Genomic DNA, 27,446 nt, shown 5'->3' on the forward strand with positions numbered 1-27,446 from the left:
ATTCTTGAGATTGGATTTTTTTGAGCCAAGTTTCTGTTTTAACTTTCTCTTCTACCATCCCATTCTCCAATTCACTAATGCATTCTTCTGCCTCATTTACCCTGGCCGTCAGAGTGTCTAGTTTAGGCTGCATTTGATTCATGGCATTTTTAATGTCTGCCGGATTCGCTCTCATTTCCGCCCTTAGAGATTCTATATTCTCGTTAATATTTTCATTAATGTATTTTTTCAATCCTACACATCATCTTGACCACTGTTACTCTGAACTCCATTTCTGACAATTTGGTTATATCCATATCCATCAGTTCTGTGGCAGAGGCCACAGACTCATTATCTTTTCTTTGCTGGGGGGGATTTCTCTTCCTTGTCATTCTGATGAGGAGAGGTTACAGGGATGCCCAGAGCCCAAATTATTGACCAGGACCCAGGCAGTGTGCACTTGTTTTATAGGGACCTTAGGGATGTGGGCTTCTTGATTTTTCAGCCTACCTTCTGGGGGAGGGGCCTGCCGCGCTGATACTCAGGCAACCCTGTTTGGGTAGAGTCGCCCTGTCCCCTGCGAGGGGGGATGGGGATGGACACAATGTTAGCTGGTATTTCTGGGCTTTTGTTCTCTGGCGGCTTTCCCTGGCGGTTTGCCGTGCCTCTTCTGAGAGTCAGAGCAGCAGTGGCCGTATCCTAGCCTCTGTCTCAGAACAGAGAGATCACAGTCCGCTCTCCACTGAGCTCCCCTGGCCACTTTAACTCTGTTTCTGTCGGTGCTGGTAAAAACCCTGCAGCATCCTGGGTTGTGCGCCCCACAGCCGCTCTCCCAGCCCTCACTTCCACGGCTGGCATGTCTCTGTCTGTTGTGCTTCTAACACCGCCAGCTGCCTCCAGTTCCTGCGCGCGCTCCCGAGCTCCCTGTTTCAGTGTGGTTCCCGCGCGCGCTCTGGAGCTCCCGTTTTCAGTCTGGTCATGCACGTTCCCGGGCCATGGTCTCAGTCTGCTCTCTTGGGGGTGCCGGTCTGCGAGTCTGCCCCGCTCCCCAGTGCAAGTGGCTACTGCTTCCCGGTGCCCGAGTGCGTGGGCTCCCTCCCCCTTCCGTTTATCTTCCGATATCTGTGCATGGATTCATGGCTCCCCACTTTGTACCGCATATTCAGTGCTGGAGATGTTCATTTGTAGAGATCCAGATGCATCTTCCTGCATCTCAGGCTGATTCCATGGCTTTTCAGGGTGGTCTGGTAGATATCCAGCTTGACTCAGGGGACCAGCTGAGAAAGGGGTCCCCTACTCATCTGCCATCTTTTCTCCTCCTTGCAGAAAGTGGTCGCTTTCCTGTTCATAGAGTTTCTGCTACTTTTTTCTTCGTTCTCCAGTTGCATTCATAGGTATTCGGAATGGTTTGGTAGCTCTCTAGCTAAATTCCTGGGACCAGACGAACTTTAGGTCTCCTGCTCCTCTGCCATATTGGAACCGGAACCCCTCTGGAGTTCTTAATGGGCTCCCAGCTGCAGGCCAGTTTGATGCTTTTGACTTTTGGCTCCTCTTTGGTCACTGTCATTATTGTCTGTTGTCAGTTTTCCACTTCACTTGTATTTGGAAGAATTGTGACTTATGAGGCTGATGGTCTTACTCTCCGTTCTCAGCTTGTCATTTCCTAGATGACATTGTACAGTGGCTGTTCACACCTAGATCTAAGGTCATTTTCAGTCATGTGGCCAACAACCCTTCTTCAGAAATCCATGCATAAGTGTGCTCCCTAGACTATGATCACTTGGAATTATTTCATTTGAGAGTCTTCAAACTATTTTTACCCTGATCCATAGTTCTACTAAGGCTTTCTTTTGCACACTTGGTCTTTGACTATAATGAGATCTCCTGTTCCTTGACCCATTCTCTTTTACCTATCATCCCCATAAAATTAAATGGAATTTAATTTGAATTTAATATTTAAAAAGTTTCTCATTCAACTGCTGTTTATTTTGATGTGTGGTATATTTATTAAATGATTATTCCCCCTTGCCCACACATATTGATTTGTGATGCCTCCTGTGTGTAGAACCAAATTATATAAATTTTTGTATAATAGCATGTTTCATTTATCTGTCAAGTTTTGGTGTCATCACACTCTTTAAATGTTATTGAAGCTTTATAGTGTGTTTGATATTTGGAAGGGATAGTAGCATCTTGTTGACTTTGGTTTTCAGAATTGTTGGTGTTGGCCTGGCTCTTTACACTTTCATATGATTTTGAAAACAATTCAGTTAAGTTATGAAAAGAATGATCTTCATTGGGCTCTTTTTTTTTCCTGTAATGATATTAAAAACTGGCTATTTGACTTAGTTCATATAAGTTAATATTTTATCAAAACTTTATATTAGCAAAATATCTAAAAAATTTTACTTTTTAATATACTGAATCCTTCTTATGTATAAATACCAAAGATGTATCTTCTATAATTTAAAAAAAAATATGCAACAAATGTAAATGAACTGTTAATTTTTTTTTTCAGATATGTTTCCTTCTTTTTGCCGTTCTCTACATTGTTTCCTATTTCATCATCACAAGATACAAGAGAAAATCAGGCAAGTAGAAACATTGTAATTAAAACTTAGATCATCATGCCAGCTGGTCTGTGGTGTATGGGCTATATACTGTGCCTGTCACTATGGTAGGATATATATTCAGTATGGCCATGATGGAAGGGCACAATAGCCTGGTACTAAAAGTAAGCAGTAACCTCCAGGGAATCTGACTGCTTGCAGGGTCATCATTCTCTTAGACCTGGGCCCTTGTTTACCACCATTCTTATGTCCAACCAAGAATAGTGTGGGGCTGCTCAGTATCTGGGAAGTTCTACAGTTTATAAGGATATATAGGTTCTTGTGACTGGCTCTGAGTTTGAACATGCATACTCCCACCTTTTCTCTGACTAGTAGACTATATTTTCTTTCTCTAAATTGGTGTAGAATTTAGAGTCTCCATGATACCATTTAGTATCAATTTAAGATTTAATTATGTATTATTCTTTCAATTATTTCATATATATCCTGTCTACCAGAGGGACCACTAAATATTTGTTTTAATAAATTTTTATTATTATTATTTTTAAAGATTTTATTTATTTTTTGAGAGAGAGAGTGAGCATGTGCACAAGCAGGGGAGGGGCAGAGGGAGAGGGAGGGGAACAAACAGACTCCCTGCTGAGCAGGGAGCCTGGTGCGGGGCTTGATCCCAGGACCCATAGATCATGAACTGAGCCGAAGTCAGATGCTTAACTGACTGAGCCACCCAGGCACCCCTATTCTTTTTTTTTTTTTTTTAAGATTTTATTTATTTATTTGTAGAGAGTACAAGTGGGGGAAGCGGCAGGCAGAGGGAGAGGCAGGCTCCCCACTGAGCAGGGAGCCCGATGCAGGATTCGATCCCAGGACCCTGGGATCATGACCTGAGCTGATGGCAGATGCTTAACTGACTGAGCCACCCAGGGGTTCCATCCCCTATTCTTTTTTTAAAAATGAACTTTGTGCTAATTAATTCACAGATTTTTGTGCCAGGGTTTTGTAAGGACCTGAATAGTTGCCTTACTACCTTCTGTTAAATCTGAGCTATTTTCTAGAAATCACAGGATTTTCTACCTATGATGCTGGGCTAATAGTGGGTACCATATGAATACTTAAGGATTCCATATAATAGGAGCTCTTTATGTTATAATATTAAACTTGTTAGACTTTTGAAAGCAATTAGGAAATAATGCTTGCTCTAGTGTTTGACTCTATGATTACACTAAAATACTTCTTAGAATCTATAATCTCTCAAAAATTTGAAGACCTGCAAATTCAACACAGTATCTTAGCTATTTTTAAAGATGTTTTGGCATCAGGTTTTAATGATTATGGACATCGAAGAAGGGGGGAGAGAGAATTAATGACTATAAATGCATCATTTTAGGGGAAATTAGGGGATGACGAGCAGGTAAATTGAGGTTTTATTAGATGATTTGGACGATTTTTAAATATTTATTTATTTTGAGAGTGTGAGCAAGGGTGGGGGGCAGAGACAGAGGGGGAGAGAGAGTCCCAAGCAGACTCCCCTGAGCCCTCTGATGAGCATGGAGCCTGATGCAGGGCCTGATCCGTGACCCTGAGACCATGACCCCAGTGGAAATCAAGAGCTGGATATCCAACTGACTGAGCCACCGGGGCACCCATATTAGATGATTTTTAAAGTAATGGTAGGGAGGGGTGATGAATACCCTGGACTTAGTAGAATGTAGGGAGAAGAACTAAAATTTATATGAAGCTATTAAAATATTATTCAGTAGTTGATGGTTAATTGGGGGTGTGCACAACAGTATAAAAATTCATTGTGACTGTTATTTTATGGTCCTTTTGGTTGTAAAGCTATTTTGGGCAGCCCATAATTAAGAATGGAGATTGGAGTAAGAGAATGGCTCAAATGCACCATTGACACGGAAACAGGTGGACACTCATAATTACAGAGACCTAGAAAGAAAGCCTTTGAGAACAACCCCAGTTAGGTATTGAGAAGAAGGGGGGGCCAGGGGCTGTTGTGCAATATTCTTGTAATTGGATCATACTTTCTTTAGCTGGAAATTTATGTGAGAGGACAAAGAGAAGGCTAGCAGCCATGAGAGAGAGGAAGAGGGAGGTGAGTGAGTGTAGGAGCAGAGGGCATCTGCTACTTGTAAAAGATACAAAACTTAGTACTTTTCTGTCTGTAACTTGAACAATAATTATGAAGTATTGAGGCAGTGGTATCTAAATGGTTTAGACTGGTCCAAGAGAATCTTCCTTATTACCATTAATAATGACAAACTCAAATTTTAGAAAAGTATATGAGTTTTAAGATTATGACTTCTAATTTTATAGTAAAGATTTTTGTTGGATATTATCAACTAAAAAATTTTATTCATTAGCAATTATGATTTCATTTATATTGTATGACAGTGGTCCTAAGGTTCTACTAAGTTTTATTTTCTTGAGCAATAGTATTTGGAAAATAGTTGGAATATTTGAAAATTTCAATTTACATGTAATAGTTTTTTGTTAATCAGGATTTTGGTTAATCAACACTCTAACTACATTCTATCCTATGTAATTCTATCCTATGTAATGAGATTTAAATTTGGATCCATGTTGAAATAAATACAGTGCTTTTTGAAAATCAGTTCTTTTCAATAATTACTTCTTTAAATTTCTGTTTTTGTTTATATTTTCTAATAAATTAATGAAACATTTTATTGAAGATTAAAAAAATTAATGCCTTAACCATTTTTACAGATGAACAAGAAGACGAAGACGCCATAGTCAACAGGATTTCGTATGTATTTTAAAATTCATTTGTTCTGTTTCTAATTTTGATGTCATAAATTCTTCAAATTTGATTTGCACCTTTGGGCATAAATGTGGAAAAAATTCACCTGAATATTACAATGCTTTTATTGATATTAACCCTATCTTTATGAACACGTATAAACAAATATAAAGTTGACTCTTGAACAGCATGGGGGTTAGGAACGCTGGCCCTGCACATTTTGAAATTGTGTATAATTTTTGACTTAACCAGAACTTAACTACTAATAGCCTATTATTGACTGGAAGTCTTACTGATAACATAAACAGTTGATTAATACATATTTTATATGTTATGTGTATTATATACTGTATTCTTACAATAAAGTAGCTAGAGAAAACACTGTTAAGAAAATTATAAGGGAGAAAAATACATTTGCAGTACTGTACTATATTTATTAAAAAAAATTCACTTATAAGTGGCCCTGTGCATTTCTAAGCCATATTGTTCAAGGATCAGCTGTACATGGAAAAATGAGGATTGACCATCTCCTGTTAAAATTTGCTTGTTTGAGGAGCTGACAATTTTACCTTCAGAGGTTTTAACCAGGAGGTGGGCTTATGGTTGGGAAAGTTGCTGGGCCATAAGAAAGAAAACTCTTGGCTGTTTAATGGTCTGCTGAGAAGACTGGGACAGTCTTGGAATAGGGAATAGACATCTGTTCTAGGTGATTGAACATCTCCCTGCTTGCAGCAGGGAGATGGACTCAGATGGTTCTTTAGGTTCCCTGTAGCTCTCTTTCTGCTTGTATATGCTGATGATATATGATTGATGTACTCTTTAATTTTTTTTGAGGTATCAAACTGGATGGGAAGCAGTGAGTTTCTTTCTGTGAGATTTTGCTTGACTAAAATTTGAAACCACACAGATACAACTACATTGGAGAGGTTTTTATTCCAGGATTCTTTTTGATTGATACTTGAAAATTTTTTGGCATAGTCCTGAATTTATAGAAAAGTTAGAAATATAACAAAAAAGAGCCTTTTGCCCCAGAACTGTTTGAGAAGTTGCTGACTTGGTTCTCCATTTCCTCAGGGTACTTTTGTATATAATGCCTATAGACAGTATGTTCTCCTGTGTATTTGCCATACAACTGTCAAAATAATGAAATTGATGCTGTACCACTCATGCCCCATTCAGATTGTCCCAGTTGTCCCATTCATGTCCTTTGTTGCAGAAGGACCCCGTTCAGAATCACACATGCCTGTATTTGTTATGTACCTTTAGTTGCCTTCAGACTGAAACCCTTCTTCAGTAGTTTCTTGACTTCCCTAACCTTGATACTTCTGAAGATTACAGGATTTGTTTCTTCACGATTAGTGTCAGATTGTTCATCTTTTGCCTGGGGTGGAGAGGAAGTGAGGGAAAGGGAGAAAGGCTGCCTGTACTTATGCAGACATACATGGATACTCTCATGTACTCTGGGATATTCCTCAGCCATAAAAAGGAATAAGGTACTAACACGTCCTACAACATGTAGGAACCTCGAAAACATCATGCTAAGTGAAAGAAACCAGACACGAAAGGTCACATAGTGTATGATTCCATTTATGAGAAATATCCAGATAGGTAAGTCCATCAATGTCATATTGATGGTTACCAGGGACTGAGGGGAGGGCAGAATGGGGAGCAACTGCTTAATGAATACAAGGTTTTATTTTGGGGTAACGAAATGTTCTGGAACTAGAAAGTGGTGGTGTTTGTGCAACACTGTGACTACACTAAATACCACTAAATTGTTCACTTTAAAATGGTTAATTTTATGTTATGTGAATTTCACTTCAATAAAAAAATACTTTCAGCCGAGAAGTGACTTTAAAAGGGCTGATTCGATTCATGGCTGAACAGTGAATATAAATGGACCTTGTTTTACTAGATTTGGTAACAAATTATTTTAAATGGCCTAGGGAAAACATCTGTAACTTTATACTGGGAATTCTTGGTCTGTGGGTTTAAAATTTAGGCCCATTACTTGATTTAAATTTATAGGATTAGGGGTTGTAGTTTTATTCCTAACACCATGACATTTGTGAAAATTCTTAAGTGATTTATTGTTTTTCTCTGTCTAAATTACTGTATAAATTCTCTGTCTAAATAATTCACTTACCTCAAAAAGCTTCACACACTGAAGTAAAGGGCAGATATAATTCTTTCCCAGTGAAATCCTCTAGGGATGAAGTAAGTACCTGTGAGATGTGTGCCATTCTCCTGTCTGTTTAGTCTGTGCCCCACTTTTGGTGGTAAATCTATGTACGTGCATTTGTGGATCAGTCATTTACCAACAGACCAGAACACATCACTTAGGCTTTACCCTGTGGTGTATTCTATGAAACAGTGGCTGTGCCTCGTTTCCTTGTGAGGAGGCATAGGAGCCCTGACCTCCCCTTCTGCTTTCACCAGTTCTGCTGCCATTACTCTTACGGCGGGTCTGAGGGCTTTGGGTTCTCCTGGCAGGTGGTTCCTGCATCAGGTGACTGGAGCTGACATCCCCTTCCTGTGGGCAGGTGGGTGTGCACTTAAAGACCGGAGAGGGAGCAGGGGGGAGGGCACCTGAGAGAATCAGGGTTAGTCTCTTCCCTCCCCCCTTTGCCCAGTGATCACCCTTTAGCTTTCACTGCCTTTTCCCCCCCTTGTGTGATAGAATGAGTGAGAAGGGAAGAGGAATGCAGATCTGGGTTCAAATTCCGAACTCAAGATTAACTTGAGGTCAGAAGAGATTGAGAAACAAAGATTTATTTTCTCTGTTTGTGAAGGAGAGCTGCCACTTACTCTGTCGTGCTGTTGTGTGGATTAAATCACATCTGCAAAATAATCCAGTGTTGGTGCTGGTGCACAGTACGTGGGAATTCAGGGTTGCCTCCCTTCTCTCCACCATCTTTCCTTGTCTTCCCTCCTCCACCGAAGAGGAGGAAGTGGAAGGATAGGTCTGCTGAATAAGGAGAAAAAAGGGAAAGAGCTCAGACAAGTTCTTAAGTGTAGTGATTGGCAACACTACCTGGCCACTTGAACCAGGGATCTCCACAACTGGCTCAGCACCCATGTCAAATGGGAAGCATATTTTTTGGCCTTTTCTCACCTCCCGTTAGACCCACGTTTGCTTTCTCCTTTGCTCCTTTGTTCTGTTCTCTGTTTGTATCTACTTGTGCCCCCAAATTAACTTTGCAACCAAAAACTACATTTTCTGAGAGCTACTTTTGGCTAGTTAGTTGATTTGATTTGGATTTAAGTTATTGATATAAAAATAGAATGCCTAACTGATGAAACTTTTTGAGCCTTTGCAGGTGAGGGGAGGGTTTCCCATTGCAGGAGGTAGGCCTAGCATAAGGTATCAGAGCCCCGGGGGTGATCTGGTATGGGCTCTCAGGGTCTGAGAGGAGGGAGAGAATTTTCCCTGCAGTGGGAAATCCTGACATGGAGTGTCAGCTTGAGGAGATCATGAGGGGTACCCATATGTGTTCAGGGATGCTCTGTTACAGGGAGTCAGAGGTTGGGGAGGGCATCCATGCAGGATGACAGAGCCCAAGTAGGCTGAGGAGTGTGTTCCCAGAGGGATGGCCTGGCATAGGTATCAGAGATTGGGGAGGGGGTAGGGAAGTCCAGAATGGGGAGTCACCTGAGCAGGAAGATGCCTCTGCACGGGGTGGGAGTGTCAGATCATTTCCAGGGGATTGGTCCATTAAAGGTGATGGGAGCCATTTGCGGTTAGGGGAAAGGGAGAAAAATGAAAATGAACAGGGTTGTTGCATTGCAATTGGACTTGCAAGTGGACTATCAGTGTGGACTCATGGTTTTCAATATAAAGTTATTGCACCAGATCTAGATGTAAAGGTGGGTGCATGTAAGTGTGCATATGTACATGTACGCATAGTGTATACTTGCGTTCCTTGCCTGTCCACTGGGTGCATGACACCCCAGTAGCAATGAGTATATTTAACACCAGATCTGTGCTTCTAAATACAATTTTCCACTAATAGGAACCAGGTTTCATTGGGGGAGAAGCTGACTGCAGGGATAAGGGAGGGGAAGTTCCAGGCTCATTTTATACATGTGGTACTGCCAGAATGCAAGCAAGTGCTCCAAGAGCGATGGGGTGCATGTCAAAAAGACTCAGAAGCCTTCAAGGGCTTTCACAACAATCAGGGACAATCTCAGTGTCTGGAGAATGATTGTAATGGATCATACACAGAATAAAATAGAAAAATCTTGAGTCCATACTGATAGGAATCAGTAAATGAATAAACTTTTTGAGAAGGAACAGGGTATTTTTCCTAGTTTCAAACTTAGCTTCCCGCAAAATACTTATTAATTAGAAGGGAAAAGAGTGATGTTAAAGAGCCCTGGCAGACACCATCCTGACCAGTGGTCAGTCAGAATGTGACCAGCAATGGGGTGGACAGAAGTTCTAGGCCACCTGGTAGCCTGCAAAGAAAAGTGTGAGGCATTGCTTCTGCGATGCTCCCGCCTCGTGGACATGACACAAGGCTGGGCCAAAGTGGAGTTCCCTAATTCCCTGCCAGTGTTCTCCAGCTGCGGCCTTCTCCATCACAGGCAATACCAGCTCCACCATTCCCATTCTCAGGCTAAAAACTCAGAGTAGGCCTTGAGCCTTCTCTGCTCCCACCCCCAGGAAGTCTTGTGGCTTCTGTCCTCAGAGTCTGCTCCATTTCAGAAGACAACATTTGTGAAACGTGACTTTAATCTGAGGGGCACTTCAGTATGTCTGTAAGCTATGACCACTGCTGCCCTTTTTCGACTTGACTCAGGGCCTTACCTTAGGGACCCCTTGCCAGCATTGACCTGCATTGCATTGGCCTTTTCTGAGTAGTGGGTGCTCACGGGCAGTGTGAGAGAGTGGCAGCATCTTGTCTGTATATCCAGAGCCCAGTCACAGTACCTGAAATGCAGTGGATTCTGGAAGTGTTTTGTTGAGAGTTGGCATTATAGTTATGGTGACCAAACATTCAGGCTTTTCTGGATCGTTCATGATTTCAAATACTTTACCTATTTGCCCTTATAAGCTTAGGTTTTTGTCAGATTACAGGTCCCAGTTTTTGATTTGGAAACTGTGGTTGGCATTCTTGCTGTTTATGTGGTCAGTCACGTGTGAGCTGAGAGGAGAGGGCTTGACTACTGAGAGGAGTGTGGAGAGTCGTGCTCAGGGTGCTTCACAGGGCAAATGACATAAAGGGGACCTTAGGGACAGAGCTGACTGTGCCCCGGAGCGCGGAGCCATGAAACGCATTGAGGTTTGGTGTACGAGAAGGCTGGGTACATCGCACTGTATGCGGGAGTCTGTCATGGTGAGAGGAGCCTAGCGCACGTACTAGAATAGCTGTGCAGGACCTGGAATGGCAAGCTTGTGGGTTTGATCCTACTTTTAGCATTGGAAGGAAGAAATGGTAGTGATTGGGATAACTTCCTCACTTGACTTGCAAGGACAAAACCAGAGAACCATGCTTCAGGCCCCTGGCTGTAGTTGCCAGAGTTGGCAGTGGACCTGGGTGGACATTTTCCCAGTGCTTTTCCCAGGAAACATGCCCACTCAGCAAAACAGCTTCTAAGCCTTTTTCTGTGTCTGATTTGAGTTGTGTTTTTGGTATGTATAATATGGTCTGCATTTAAACCTTATCAATGATTTACTGGACAGAGGTTTCATGGTTGCTTTGGCTTTTAAGTAGGAAAACACTTCTGTTGGTTGCCACAAGATGGCATCGGTCTCAAAGTTACTCTAGCGGATGTGTATTTCAAGCATTTAGTATGTCTTTTTTTTTCTTACACCTTCTTACATTTGTTTTCATGTTCTTCCTATGTTGACTTTAATGGGATGGCTATTAAGGTTCCATCTCTAATGTTGGTGAGGCTTTCTTTTCCTTTGCCTTTTTAGTCTTTTTTTAAAAAATTAGATACAAAATTTTAAACATTTAGGACATGTGTAACTGAGAAAATGAAAACACCTTAGAATCTCACTCTCCTGTGGGATTGTTTTATATTATGCTGGGCTTTTTTTTTGAACCTCTATTTTCCTGTGTGTATAAATGCATTTTTTTGAGGGGGCGGGGAAGCATGTTTTCTTTTTATTGTCCATCCTTTTTCAGTTTTTTTCTTTTTTACTTAGTTTATTTTAGACATCTTTCTGTATTAGTATTTATTAGCAATATCTGATTTTTAAAAATGACAAAATAGTGTTTTAAGTACTGTTTAATAGTAGAATATTGTTTAATATTTCCCTGCTGTTTCCTAGTATAATTTATTTTGCTTTACCCGTTTTAAGAGGTAGCTGGCTTTGTTGTTTTTTTCTCTTGAAATAACCAATTTGAATTGATTTGTTTTTTATACTGTTTTCACAAGTTTTTTTTTTTATCTGAATCAGTTTTTGCATTGCTGTTAGGATGTATTTGCCAAAGTTGTTAATTAAATGCAATTATGAAATAATCAAATTTAAAAGAGGAAAGAGACTATGGCTTATTCTTTGTAAAATGTGCAAAGTACTCTGTCTTCTATATGTGATTCTTCTAGCGCCTGCTTGTTCGAGTTAATGACCTTTATCACAGAGTGAGGAGTTTTAGAGTACACCTAATTGAACTTCTAGTATCATACATATATCATTTGAGTCCCAACTACACATATTTAATAAAAATCTTATGTAACTTTTTTGGTTTAAAAGATTTAAGACTTTTTATCCTTTTTGAATTTCTACTGTATTTCTTGCCTTTTCCAATTGCTGATGACAATGATCTCTTCTCTTCCAGGTTGTTTTTGAGCACGTTCACTCTGGCAGTTTCCGCTGGGGCTGTTTTGCTTTTACCCTTTTCAATAATCAGCAATGAAATCCTGCTTTCTTTTCCTCAAAACTACTATATTCAGTGGCTAAATGGCTCCCTGATTCATGGTTAGTATATATTGCTTAATATAATCACAATGAATGTTTTCTTTTTTTACTGCACTGTATTTTTAGATTTGCCTTTTCTTAATTTCCTTCATAATTTGCATCTTCCTCCAATAAACCATGAGTCCGTCATAAAATCAGAAAACCAGATTTTACTTACTATTCCTATTCTTAGTTGTGAAAGGCTTTTCTGTTTTACTTAATGAAGAAGCAGTCTTTATACTTAACAATGATTTTGATATATAAGTTCTCATTTGAATATTTAGTAAGAGAATTTTGGTTTATCTGGATATGTCAAAAGAACTCAACCTTCATTTAAGTCCTAAAAATAGTAGCCATAGTTTTCTACTTCATTTATTTTCTGTTAGTTACTTTTGTCATTTAAGAATGTCTAATTGAAGGGGAAAAGCTCTTTTGTCAAGTACAAACTTTAAAATTAATGTGGTTAAAAAAGTGACTTACTTACTGTGGGCAACATGGTATAATGCTTGGAGGCCAAATAGACCTGCATTCCAATCTTGACTATGCCATTTTCTAGAAATTTTTAGTGAGGTATGATCTTTTAATTTTAATTTATAAAATATATTACAAGATCTAATATATAGATCTTTTTTATATGTTTCATTGTCCTTCCCCCCTTTATTCTTATTGAATTGTGATTTCTTTGTATGTGAAACACATCAGCTTTTTATTAGATTTTTGTAAATATATTCTAGTTATTTTTCTTTTCTTTCTTTTTTTTTTTTTTTTTTTTAAGATTTTATTTATTTATTCGACAGAGAGAGACAGCCAGCGAGAGAGGGAACACAAGCAGGGGGAGTGGGAGAGGAAGAAGCAGGCTCATAGCGGAAGAGCCTGATGTGGGACTCGATCCCGTAACGCCGGGATCACGCCCTGAGCCGAAGGCAGACGCTCAACCGCTGTGCCACCCAGGCACCCCTAGTTATTTTTCTTTTTAACTTGATTTGCTTTTTTGACTGACAGAATTATTAACATTTGTATGTTATCCAGTGTCCAGTCTTTTTTCTTCCTTTGGTTTCTCTAATTGTTTTGTGTTTAGAAGATCCTTTCCCTTCCTGAGATGTGACAGATACCCCCTCCCCCCTCATTTTCTAAAGATGATTTTGTTTGTGCATAACTCTTTAATTCATCTAGAATTTATACAGACAACTACCTTTTCTCTCAGTCCTTTGTGTTTAAGGAAATGCTACATTTGTTGTAGAATATTTGGGAAGCAATATACGGTGAAGAAAATTAATGTTACCTACAATCCTACAACCCCAGAGCTATTGTGAATATTGTGGCCTGTAGCCTTCAGTAAGGTGTGTTCCTTTGGATGCATAACCAGATGGAAACCTTCATGGCCTCACTGATAATTTGTATTTTCCTAAATCAACATACAAGGGGGAGGTTTCCATGCCATTAACTACATTTCTGTGTAATTTACAGTATTGCCTGGAGCTGTTATAAGCATGGATTGTTCCCAATTTTTTTTTTTTAAAGATTTTATTTATCTATTTGACAGAGATAGAGACAGCCAGCGAGAGAGGGAACACAAGCAAGGGGAGTGGGAGAGGAAGAAGCAGGCTCCTAGCGGAGGAGCCTGATGTGGGTCTCGATCCTGATGTGGGTCTCGATCCCATAATGCCGGGATCACGCCCTGAGCCGAAGGCAGACGCTTAACCGGTGTGCCACCCAGGTGCCCCCCCAGTTTTTTAATTAAAAAGGCTCCAGTGTACATCTTTACAAATAAATATTTGTCCTTAGGATAAATTTCTGTAATTCACTTTCTGGGTAAGCGCACTTTAAAAGTTTTGAGAAGATATTTCCTGATTCCGAAAAGCTGTGTGAATTCCACTAGTGGTTTCACTTTCACTGGTGGGATAGGGGAGGGGCTCCTCTTCCCAGAATGCATCTTCATCAACTGTGGGTGGTACTTAAAACCTGCCAGTTCAAGGGGCACCTGGGTGGCACAGTTGGTTAAGTGTCTGACTCTTGGTTTCTGCTCAGGTCATGATCTCAGAGTCTTGAGATTGAATCCTGCATCAGGTTCCATGCTCAGTACAGTCCACTTGGATTCTCTCTCTCTGCCCCTTCCCCACCAATAAGTCTTAAAAAAAAAAGTTCCAATTCAAAAACATGAAACATTTCCCCTCTTAAATGTACATTTCTTTAATTACTAGTAAGGGTAAACATTTACAAAACATACTCAGAGGTCATTCATGGTTATTTTTTTGTAAATTGCCTACCTATGTTTCCTTTGCCCATTTTTACAGTGTTTTTCCCCCTCTTTCTTTTTTTTAATTAAATTTTTAATTCCTGTTAGTTAACATACAGTGTAATATTAGTATCAGGTGTACAGTGTAGTGATTCAGCACGTCCATCCACCACCCGGTGCTCATCATCACAGGTGCCTTCCTTCATCCCTATCACCTATCTCACTCATCCCCCACCACTCCATCCCCTTTGGTAACCACCAGTTTGTTTTCTGTAGTTAAGAGTCTGTTTCCGGGTTTGCCCCTCTCTGTTTTGTCTGTTTGCTCATTTGTTTTGTTTCTTAAATTGCACATATGAGTGAAATCATAGGGTATTTGTCTTTTCTGGCTGACTTATTTCTCCTAGCATTATACTCTCACTCCATCCGTGTTGTTGCAAATGGCAGGATTTCATTCCTTTTTACACTTGCAGTGTTTTTTTTTTTAAGTAATTAGTTGTCTATCAGAGGTTAATTGCAAACATTTTCCTCCCATTTGTCCTTTAATACTGCTTAAACAGTTTTTTTGACATGAAAAATTTTAACGGTTTAATCACATATTTGAATCTGGCCTTTGTAGTTTCTATTGTGCTTGAAAGTAGAAACAAATGGAGTCATGATGCTCTGAAGACCAAATGAATTCAGTAAAATTAGGACTAATTATTAACTGAATAAAAAGAAATTACTCCATTTTTTTTGCTTAGCAATTGAAAAAAGCTCAAATAAGCAAACTGAAATTGATACAAAAAATAAATCCTCTACTGAAAAGTCAGCTATTGTGAAAGGCAGGAAACAACCTGGAAAGTAATGGCTATGAGTGTTTTGGTGAGTTATTTTAGATGACATGTTATTTGTTATTAAAAATACTTGAATAATATATAATTTAGAAAATGGTTTTTACATGTATTGTCTAAAATGTTTGAGGAAGACTGTTTAGCATGGTTCCCCTTGGCTCTAGCTTTCTGTAAAGCTGTGGGTACTATGGCACATACATTTTGCAGGGTTGGGCTCCAGGTGTTTTTACCAGCAGTGCAGGTGGTCTCAAGCTGGGCTAACCAGTATGACAGGTGAACTGGCCTTTGTTTCCAGTTTTACTAAGTAGAAATTTCATGCTATACTTAATGACCACGTACTCTAAATCAAGGCTATTTCTAATATTCTGTTTCTGGACTGGAAGTAAGAGCTAAAACATGACATGCCCTATATCTGGAGGCCTTAACTCTGGAAGTAAATATATTCGTTTAATTGGTAGTCTTTCTCATTATAATATAAGGTGTGTAAGCTCAAATATTTTGTTTATAAATTAGGGCTTAGAACAATGATTCCCACATAGCGATTGCCTAATAAACGTGTTGAATGCATATGTAATAAACAATAATTTTGAACTCCAGTAAACCATATCATCTGAAAGGTGGGGAACTAGAAGAAGAACCTTTTATTTATTTATTTATTTTTTAAAAGATTTTATTTATTTGACAGAGACACAGCGAGAGAGGGAACACAAGCAGGGGGAGTGGGAGAGGGAGAAGCAGGCTTCCTGCTGAGCAGGGAGCCCGATGCGGGGCTCGATCCCAGGACCCTAGGATCATGACCTGAGCCGAAGGCAGATGCTTAATGACTGAGCCACCCAGGCGCCCCAGGAAGAACCTTTTAAATGATGTTACTGCTTCTAAATGTACTCTTAGGAATAGGTTTCAGGAGGCCTGGGATATAAGCCCTGGAAAGTTTCCTTGAGGGTTTTATGACCCCTGGCTTTGTTTCTGCTAAATCTTTGGTAGGTCTGTATCCTTTGTTGCATGTAGTGAATTTCATAAATCTTTAAATTCATTTTTCTCTTCTAAATTCATAGCTTTCTTTAACTTTGTTGATGACATTCGAGGGAGTGCTTATTATTAGTCCCTTAGATTGTCTTGGGGTTGAAGATTTGTCATCCTTAGACATTCTTGCTTCTTGGCTTTTAAAAAATCATTAATGGGGCCAAATTATGGTAATACTGAGATATGCCCTGATGCATGTCCTGTGTTCTAGACACACACTTCCTTACCTCCATTGTGGTGGATCAGTCCAGTTTCCCCTTGGTGGTCAGAGCTCCCTTCCTTGCTGGTTGATTGAGAGGCATGAGGACCCAAAGTGCTGAACTTGCAGTTCAGTGGAATCATTGTTGTGTCTCCTGGTGGAAACGTTCCTCTCTTTGGAGCTAGAACCTCTAACCTAGCAGCACTAGTTCCTAAGGTTATAGGAACAGGAGGCAGAAAGTTTGCTAGTGGGTCAGTAGGGATAATAATGAGTGCTACCTTTCCCATTTCTACCCCTCAATTCCTGGACCTGTGAACCCTAGCTATGGGAGAAATACCACCATATACTGAATACAGATTCAGGGTGAAACAACCTCCTAGAGACCTTTCTTCAGCCTGCAAGGTATTGCCACCTAGCTGGCACCGTAACTGAGTCTTCAGAAGGACATTCCAGTATTCTATCAAACCACCTGCTTCAGGATTGTGGGAAGCGTGAATGACCAGTGAATCCCAAGGGCATGGGCCCATTGTTCTTCTGCTGTGAAGTATTTCCTAGATCAGAAGCACTGCTGTGATGATGGTGGGCAAGGCATTCTGAAAGTCCATAGATAGTAGTTTTGGCAGAAGCTTTGTGTTCAAGGTGAATCTGTACCCAGAGTAAGTGTCTGTTCCCGTAAGGACAAAATGCTGCCCTTTCCATGATGGGAGTGGCCCATTTCAGTGAACCCACCACCAGGTAGCTGGCTAATCTCCCCTGGGAATGGTGCCATATTGAGGTCTCAGTGTTGGTTTTTGGTGCTGGCGTTTAGGCATGCAGTGGTAGCCATAGACAGGTGAGTCTGAGGAGTATAAGTGCACATTGTTGAGCCCGTACATAATCTCCACCCTGCCATCATGGCTACTTATTTATGAGTCCATTGGATTGTGACAGGGGTGGCTGGGGAAAGAAGCTGACTAATATCTGTGAAACAGGTAGTCCTATCCACTTGATTATTAAACTCCTCCTTTGCCAAGGTCCCCTTTTGATGAGGAGACACATGGGACAGGAATATCTTCACATTTTTTTTTTTCCTATTCAGAGAGTACTATCTGTATACCTCTGCCCCAAATTTCCTTGTTACCAGTTTTCCAGTCATGTTTCTTCCTGACCACCTAACCAAATCACTGGACACAACCCATGAATTTATAATTACATGTCTGGATATTTCTCCCAAGCAAATGAATAACCAGGGGCATTGGGGGGATTTTCCTTCACTGCTGTCCTTCAGGGATGTCCCAGAGGGGCTCTAGGGCTGCAGCTGTCCACTCTGGCTGGTGTCGTGCAGAACCGTCTGTAAACCAGGTTTGAGTCTTTTCTTCCCTCTGTCAGCTGATTGTAGGGAACTCCCTATGAGGCCCTAGGTGCAAGTTGGGGGAGAGAAGTAGTAGGGCAGGAGTGAAGACCATGAGTATTTGGTCCACTTGTTCATGTAACTTACTTGTACCTTCAGGGCCTGCTTGGGCCTGATCATGTATATACCACTACCATTTGATGATGGAGTGTTGCTGTTGCATGTCTGATGTTACGGCTCGGTGGGTCAGATAACACCCTGTTCATGATGGGCCGCTCCAGTCACATGGTAACTTGGTGGCACGTGATCAAGTGTTCAGTCTCTTTTAAGGCCCAGTAACAGGCCAAGATCTGTTACCTAAAAGAGAGTTGTTACCTGTGCAGGGCTGTCCTTCAGGTATGTCCCAGAAGGGCTGTAGTGCTGTAGGGCTTTGCTCTAAAGTCCTAAGGGCCTGTGCTGTGATCCACCTGCCAAAGGCTCCAAACAGCAGCCCTGTTTGCCGTGGACACTTCAGGCACCATTGGATTTGTGGATCAAATGGCCTGAGTGTCAGAGCAGCTTGTGCAGCCACCTGTACTTGTTGCAGAACCTTCTTTTGTTCTGGACCCTGCTGTAAACGGGCAGCTCTGGGGGTCACTTGGTAAATGAGCTGGAATAACACTCCAGAGGAAGAATATGAGGAATATGTTACCTTCAAAATCCCAAGAAGCCCATGGACATTGTGCCTCTCTTGGTTGTAGAAAAAGCCAAATTCAGCAACTAATGCTTCACCTGAGAAGAGAGATCTCCACGTGCCCCACACCACTAGACCCCTAGAAATTTCACTGTGATAGAGGGCCCCTGAATTGTTCTTGGATTTATTCTCTACCCTCTGACATGAAAATGTCTTACCAATAAGTTTAGAGTACTTGCTACTTCTCACTCACTAGATCCACTCAGCACAATGTCATCATTAGAATGGGCCACTGTGACATTTTGTGGAAGGGAAAGGCAATCAAGATTCCTGCGAATTAAATTATAACGTAAGGGCTGAAGAGTTGGAGTGCCCCTGAAGTAAGACAGTGAGGGTGCTTTGCTGGACTTGTAGCTGAAAGTAAACTTCTTCCGGTGGGCCTTATGGACAGAGATGGAGACAGAGGCCGCTGTCACATCAGGAGTCACATACCAGGTACCAGGGTGTGTGTTAATTTACTCAAGCAGTGAAACCCCATCTGGAACAGCAGCTGCAGCCGGTGTCACCACCTAGTGAGGCTTATCATAAGCCACTGTCATTGTCCTAAGGTCTGTCTATTTTGGGGATGTAGGAGTCACCACTTCTGTGTCTTTCAAGCCCTTGATGGTGGTGCTAATCTCTGCATTTCCTTTGGGGATGTGGTATGAATTTTAGTTTACTATTTTCCTATTTAGAGGCAATTCTGGGGGTTTCCACTTGGCGTTTCCCACTGTAATAGCCCTTACTATACAGGTCAGGGGACCAGAGTAGGGATTCTGTTAGCTGTGAAGTGTATCCGTTCCTTATACATTCTGGCACTGAGGATGTGACCATAGATCGGGTTTACAGACCAGCTGTGACACATGTGAGACCTGAGCTAACATTCTGTTGACCAGCTGACCTCCATAAGCCCTTGCTCTGACTGGTGGGCCACTGTGATGTTTTGAGTCTCCTAGAATTAGTATCAGTTCAGAGCCAGTGTTTAGTAGTCCCTGAAAAGTCTGATGATTTCCTTTACCCCAGTGCAGTTACATCATCCACATTCATTTGTCAATCATATATCGTCTTGTAACACTTATGAGATTTTCCTGAGTTGTTATTTGTCTTTTTTTGTTAAGCCTTTTGTGAATTTATGCCAAATTCTTTGAGGTCTCAGAATATGTCTGAAATTCTCTTAATCTCCCATCGATCACTGCTCCAGTACTTTCACACTGAAATTGTCCAATAAAGATTCATTGTTGAGTGAATAAAAGTTATTTATTGTGTCATTAGGAATACCTTGGTAAAAAAAAGAACTTAATTTGAAAAGAAATTTAATGGCTTATCCTATAAAATTGTCAGTGGATGGTTTTGATTGCTTGTGCCTTTAGTGTGTAAATCACATGGATTAGGCCAACGTATGTATTGAGAATGCTTTGGTATGTATAAATATATTTAATTTGAATTAAATACGGTGTCTGGATTTTGGGCACATGGATTTGAGATGTCACATGTTAACAAGATTACGTTAGAATGCCACTTCACTTCTGTGGGCCAGAATTTAGTAGCATAAATAATTAAGATACTAACCTTAGTTCTAAATCTGTATCATGTAGCAAGATGTATCTCTGTCTACAATGGGAAAATGATTAAAATAGCTTGAAAAATGTGATATACAAAAATGATATTGGAGCTGGAATGAAGCAGAATGGTAATCCTCTGGTCATTGGCAGTTTTAGCCCAGGGTCTTTGTCACTTGTCAGCTGGATGCTGTGAGGTGTGTCCCATCACTCACTCAGTGTGGGTATGACATGCTGGCAACTGTAGTTACCGTAGGATGGTACAAAGAGAGCAGAGAAGACAAATTAAAATGGTAGCTAAAATTTGTATTGTCATTTTTATTGTTAAAATTGGAAAAGGGTAAAAAATGGATAGAAAAAAGAAAGTATTTATTTGTATTCACTTTCTTTGTATCTTGTTAAAAACTTAGCAGAAAAATATGAAACTCTTCAGTTCCGTAAGTTGAAAACAAGTGCTTAATGGGTTTTCCTTTCAGGGTGATAGACATGTTTTGGAGTGAGATGCTGGTAGTGGTAGCATGACTTGTGAATGCACTAAATGCATTGAATTACTCCCTTTAAAATGGTAATTTTATGTAAGGTGAGATTAAAATTAAAAACTAAACAGGAATAAATCTTTGGAAGGTAGGAGAATGATGGAGTTAAGTTGTAGCCTTAAATAAAGTCAGGAAATAATTCTTCAGGTTTTGAGGTATTCCCCCACTGGGGGCCAATTTTTGCTAAGCTGTCCATAATCACTTATGAAACGGAGACACACGTTTATAACATGATTGCCTAGTTGACGTTTACTCTGTTAAAAGATAACCACCATGAACCTCACTAGTCTTTTGAAGGTATGGGTGTTTTATTTTGATTTTTCAACAGGAATAGACAATATGCTGTTGTGGATATAATGAAGGAACAATACAAAATCCATCTTTATTTTATCCATTTTCAAGTCCCATAGAAGATTAAAAAAATCAGACTTCTAGATTATAAGCAATCAAACTTAAAAAAAAAGAAAAAGAACTATTACATCTACTTACGTATAAATATTAAATCAAAAGTCAGTCCTTCATAAAGTTTAATAAACCATTATTAGTTAAATGTTACTAGTAGTTTCTAATTAAGTGGTCTTAATAGTCATTTGTCATAATATGCATCACTGTAGTTACTGGATGTTAATGGAGGTATTGTTTATAATACTAAAAATAAAACACACTCTAAGTGTCAAAGTAAGAAATTTGCTTAATTGAATTTTGGTGGATCCTAACAGTGGAGTGCTTTTTTGGTCATTACAGATGATGATGTAGAAGAGTATTTGTTGATAGCGAAAGATGTTGAAAAACATGTTTTTCTCTGGGTGGTAGGATTAATTACAGGATTTAAAAAATTTTTTGGTGCTTGTATAACATTTCTACAATGGACATGTGTTACTTTTTTGTTACAAGAAGAAAGTTATATTAAGGTAAAAAATTTCACAACTCATTGCTAAAATTGTTCTTTATTTTTTGTTTTTCTTCTAATAGAAGCTGTTCTAATTCTGAGGTTCAGACAATACTTACTGTGCAAAAGCAAGCTTGTCTTTCTCTAAGGCTTCTGCTTTCTTGGTAGAATTTTTTTATTACATAACTCATTTTTTGACAATTGCGTTAGAGCCTCAATTCCACTGAAATACTGATTTTAACTTAGATTTGTCATTTTGGAAATTACTGAATATGGCTGAACTCTGATTAATTTTCTGTTTTAAATTCATGAAGTTTTTGGTCTATGTGATGAAAAGTGATAGATATTTGCTTCATAGTATTGTATGTCGAATTTTGGAATATTTTGTGACTCCAGCAGATGGAGCTAGAAGTTAATGCATCCTATGGTGATCCGGCAATTCAGTTTGGTTTGGTTTGAAAGGAAGTATTCTAGGATTAGTAAATAACCTTTGTTTAAGTTCAGATACATCTTTGGGGGATAGTCATAGGACATCTTTCAGAGAGGTTGTCACCGATACTGATTTAGACAAACTACAAGGTTTTTGAATTTTTTGTGTTATATTGAAGGATTCTAGCTATATTGAAGTAATTTTAGTTATATTTGAAGTAATTTATTGAAGTTTTTGGCTTATATTGACATAATTTAGCTATATCGAAGTAATTTTAGTGTTTCGAAGTAGAGAAATTTGATTAATATTTTTATTTTATAAATTAATATGTAGTCATAGGTAATATATATTAGTCCTAATTTAATGTTAGGTAAGTTTCATCAAAATTACAGAATAATTCTTAAGGGATATTTATGTATGTATGTCTGATATATGTTTATAAAATGCTGAAAACTTAGTCTTACAGAATTGTCAAGAATATAATTACTGCTTAGAAATATATAATAGATTATATTACTTTTCTCTATATTAGATGTTTTTCTCATAATAACTTTAACTTATATGTGATAGATTTAATAATTAAATTAGCATAAGCTAAGCCTGAAACTTCCACATTTACTTACTCTGGTAAATAAACTTAATTTTTTGCATTTAATTATTTAGACTTTGAATAAAAACTTGTTATTTATGTAGATGATTATCCTGTTAAGACAAGACTAACAACTCTCAAATTGTTTGTGTTAGGTGGATATTTCTTGCAAAAATACAGTGGAGGTTCTGTATCATATTATATCCATTTCTACAGTTGTGGTTGTCAAAATCAGTAGTAGTAATGTTGAGCCTCCTGGGGCAGTTGGGGGAAATAAAAAAATTTTAAAATTTTATATATACACACACACGTATGTATTATATATACACACGTATATAGCATACATATATGGACATATATACACACATACATTACACATATATAAAGTTCAGTATGTAAAAGTGTAGGCACCGAATTTCATGTCAAACTAAATGAGCTGGTATTCAGAATCTTTGTGATCATACTCATCATTTTCTTCACTTGTTCTGCAGACATTGCTGCTTGTTGGTATCTGTTGATATAGATTTCTTTATTTAGCTTTTCATAACTATCTTCATTTTTAAGTGTGTGGGTTAGTCAGAGCAGATACTTTTTCTGACTTGTGAGCTTTTGCCCAAGGCAGAGTTTTATTTCTTAACTTTTGATTTTCAGAGAAAAATTGGTAGCTTTCCCTGTGTGAAAGGGGACATTTATGATCAGAAGGATGAATTCTGGAAGTATGTATATTTGTAGCTCAAGAACAATAAAAAAGTCCCCTTCTGTGCTACGAATGATAGTTGTTCAAATTATAGAAAGTAATAAAGTTTTCCCTCTGTTATAAAAGTATATAGATTTTAAGCATTCAGGGGTTTATATTCATGGTGGCAGCTATTTGAGAACAAGCTTTGAGCTCCCTGCTAAGTGGTAATCTGTGATTTGGCTGAAACTGGGATTTGAACTGTGTAGTCAGTGAGGCTGGTAAATAGAGTGAATGGCATGGCTGATGGGAAGCCCAGCATTTTGCTGGGAGATTACCTAACTGGGATTTGGAGAATTTTGAGTTTCACAACGAGGTTTAAATATGTTTCATGTTTTTTAAAGGTCTTTATTTGCTCCTTATAGAAAACTTATAATATGTAGAAAAGTAGGAAGAAAATCATCCATAATTTTAGTACATTCACATCGTGAGTAATTTGGTGTATTTCTTTGCAGTTTACTTTCTGTATCTATTTTTGGTCATTGTTGTTTTTATATATTTTTAATGTCGTGTATACAGGTTTTTGTTTTATAAGCTTTTTGGGGTGTAATTAATGAGAATACTTTAAAAAAAATTTTTTTTAAAGATTTTATTTGAGAGAGCAAGCGTGAGAGAGCATGAGCTGGGGGAGGGGCAGAGGAAGAGGGAGAAGCAGATTCCCCGCTGAGCAGGGAGACTTGGGGCTCCATCCCAGGACCCCAGGATCATGACCTGAGCCAAAGGCTGAGCCGCCCAGGCGCCCCTTATGAGAATAATTCTTTGGGAAAGGTTGAGAGCTAATTTTAGCTGTAACTCACTTTCTTGTCTTTATCTGGTCAAATTGCTGGTGTGCATTAGAATTTTTCAGTTGTTTGGATCATTTGCATTATTTTGAGATGGCTGGCGGGAGGCACTGACATTTGTTGAGTATTTGCTATGCTATTTCTCTTCTGTTCTTTATGAGAGCCCTATGAGTTAAATTAGAGCCTGTTTGATATATGAGGAAACAGAGTTGAAGTTCCTTTTCTAGCTCATATATAGCTGATAGATGCAAACTTAGGCTGGTCAGATATAAAGTGCCACTCACTCAGACATCTGCCATCAGGAATTTTAGGCCTTTGAAATCATGAATAGTGTGAATGCCTTGTTTTGTTAGGGGACATTATAGCACACAAAGTACATATCGTACATTCAATGTTTTATCGAAGTTGGATTTGTTAAAACCTTTCTGTATTTGGTGTTTTCAGAAAGCTTGGGTGTATATGTGCTCACATATAAACACAGTAGAAGTGCTGATTTTGTTTCAGTGTCTTACAAACTGATCAGAAGCTCAACTAATTTTGTTTCACACAGATGGATAGAATTAATAAGCTGTCATATTCCCAGTTTAAACATTTCCTTTAGTGAAATCTTATTAAACTGATGGCTTTTTTCAGCAGATGATATTAACAAAATTAAAAATATTGTGCTTTTTTCATCCAGAATGTTAAGTGTGAGATCCATACAGTAGTGCAGAAAGAGCAAGAGATCTTGGATCTAATTCCTTGTCTATCATTTGTAAGTTATGGAATTTGTGTGGCATTTATTTAACATCTTTTAAAAAAAGAGTTTGGTTTCTGAGTGAATTAAACAAGGGATCTCAAAGTTCTTTTCTGCTCCAAAATTCTGTGTTTCCTTGTTATTCTTGGTGCATTAAAATAAAAGTAAACTTTTGCTTATTTTGAACAAATCTTAATTTCAGAATCTTACAAATGTATGTCTACCCTGCTTAAGTGTTTTGTTAAAGTGTTTTGTTATTTAGACCATTAGAAACAGGAAGAGAGGTCCTTTTAATTTAAAGCAATTCTTTGAGAAGGTATAAAACTAGTACTTTTTTTCTAAGTGGTTTTTTTTTCCTTTCAGAGTGTAAATTGAAAGTAGCAGGTATTGAATAGTATAATAGGAACTTAACAAAGTGAGGCTTTGCAATGATTTCATTATGTTTAATATGTTTTTAGGACACTATCTTTTTTTAAAAAAATATTTATTTATGGAGAGAGAGAGCGAGTGAGAGCACATGAGCAGGGGGAGTGGCAAGCAGAGGGAGAAGCAGACTCGCCACTGAGCAGGGAGCCCAATGCAATGTGGGGCTTGGTCCCAGGACCCTGGGATCATGACCTGAGCTGGAGGTAGACACTTACTGACTGAGCCATCCAGGCACCCCTAGGACACTATCATTTGATTAGAGTGCACTTTCTAAATGTATCAAAGAGTATAATGGGCAGGGTATAGAAAAGGGAGAAAAAAGAATAAGCTTGATGGTTTCGTGAAGTATCCTAGAGGCCCACTGTAGAATGTGTACTGGAGCAGTTATATTTTAGGAATTTCAGGCAAGAGAGTAAAGAGAATGGGTATTTTACAATAGGGAACAATTTTGTCTAGTAAGAGAAAACAAAGACATAGGAGTTGAGGTTTAGGCTTTATTGAGTTGTGTGTTGAAACAATTTAAAAAAGGGGCAAGGACATCAATAAGTTTTTGGGAAGTCATCTTCAAACGGTGGGTAACTACAGGTTAAAAAAACAGTTTTTTAAAGATTAGCAAATTCATGAGGACAGTGAGTAAAGAATGAGTGATCTGCTATGGTGTTTTATGTTCAGAGCATTCCCTCTGTTTATTGTTTTATCCAAAACTAAGGCTCAGGTATGAAGTAAAAAAAATTGAGAAAATCAGTATTCAAGTTTAAAAGCTACATATAGTCTGGCCAAGATGAAGTAAGATAGAGTGTATATACCCTCTCATCTAAAACAACTAAGTTTTCAAGAAAACATAGGCACTGAAGAATAGCAGTTCAGGGTATGAGTCCTGCAACTGCTTGAGGGTGCTGCTGGGAGGATTGGGGTGCAGGCTGTGGTTGCAGGGGCAGGTGGCTGGAGGTTCTGGGCAGAGTACTAGACAGGAGAGAGTTACACAGAGAAACATCTTGTTTTACAGATGGATAGAATTAATGGACTATCCAGTTCTCAGTTTAGACATTTCTCTTTGTAAGGTCTTATTAAACTGATGTTCTTATGGGGGGGGGAGCTGAAATGAAAGTTTTTATGAGGTTGCATTCCTTATTGGAGGCTCTGGGGAAGAATTTGCTTCCAGGGTCATTCAGGTTATTGGCTGAATTTGGTTCTTTGTGGCTGTAAGACTGAAGCCCTCCATTTCCTTGCCAGGTGCTGGTCTTTGTCCTAGAGGCTGCCCACCTCTTATGTTTTTCATGTGACCCTCTCCAGCAAAAGTGGGTTGAGTTGCTCCCTGATTTACCCTGGTAGGTTTCACCCACCTGGCTAATCTAAGATGATCTCTCTGTCTCCCTATATTAAGGTTCATAACCTTAAGGATTGTATCTGCAGTCTTTTTGGCGTGTGTCTTGGGTTGAATAATGGTCCTCTTTCCTGCCCACCCTTCTCCCCCCATTCAGGTCCACCTAGGACCTCAGAATGTGGCCGTCTTTGGAAATAATGTCTTTGCAGATGTAATTAGTTAAGATAAGGTCACACTGGGTTAGGGTGGGCCCTAATTTAATTACTAGTATTTTTATAAGAAGATAAAACAGAGACACAGACACACTCGAAAAAGGCCATGTGAAGACATAGGTAGATTTGGAGAGATGCATCTGTAAGAACTAGGAATGCAGCTACCAGTAAGAGATAAGGAAGGATTCTTGCCTAGAGCCTTCAGAAGGGATATGGCCCTACTGATATCTTGATTTTGGACTTACAGCCTCCAGAACTGTGAAAGAACAAATTTCTGTTGTGGGAAGCTATCCAGTTTGTGGTACTTTGTTAGAACAGCCCTAGAATACTAATATACCATGTAATGTAACATATTCACAGATTCCAGGGATTAAGATATGGACATCTTTGGGGGTTCACTCTGCCTACCTTGAGTCTACAGCTGAGTACAAAACAGGAAAGTATAATGCATAATGAGGAGAAAAATAAGTCACAACTGACATAATTGACACAGATTCAGAATTGGTAGATAAGAATGTTTTCATGAGCTTGCATTCCTTATTGAAGGCTCTGGGGAAGAATTTGCTTCCAGGCTCATTCAGGTTATTGGCTGAATTTTGTGGTAAAATGTTAAAGTTTTATTATAGAAGTCTTTTAAAAAGATAATTGGGAGCCTGGGTGGCTCAGTT

At 39.1% G+C, this 27,446-nt stretch overlaps 1 protein-coding gene across 5 annotated transcripts in view; it reads left to right on the plus strand.

Annotated features, from left to right (window-relative positions):
* The window catches only part of LMBR1 (limb development membrane protein 1), a 220,603-nt gene that overhangs the window by 42,459 nt on the left and 150,698 nt on the right, over nt 1-27,446 (plus strand). For 4 of the 5 annotated variants that reach the window (XR_015723765.1, XM_045792226.2, XM_045792227.2 and 1 more), the window contains exons 2-4: nt 2,498-2,570; nt 5,289-5,328; nt 12,111-12,250. Coding sequence is in view for 3 of the 5 variants with exons in the window: in XM_045792226.2 (XP_045648182.1) it covers nt 2,498-2,570; nt 5,289-5,328; nt 12,111-12,250 (253 nt within the window). In the remaining 2 variants the exon portion in view is untranslated. The remainder of the gene's footprint in view (nt 1-2,497; nt 2,571-5,288; nt 5,329-12,110; nt 12,251-27,446) is intronic. The other variant, XR_015723766.1, reaches the window with a different exon arrangement.

This window comes from Ursus americanus, chromosome 3 (assembly GCF_024610735.1).
Source record: "Ursus americanus isolate L20-20 chromosome 3, mUrsAme1.1.p, whole genome shotgun sequence".
NCBI lineage: Eukaryota > Metazoa > Chordata > Mammalia > Carnivora > Ursidae > Ursus > Ursus americanus.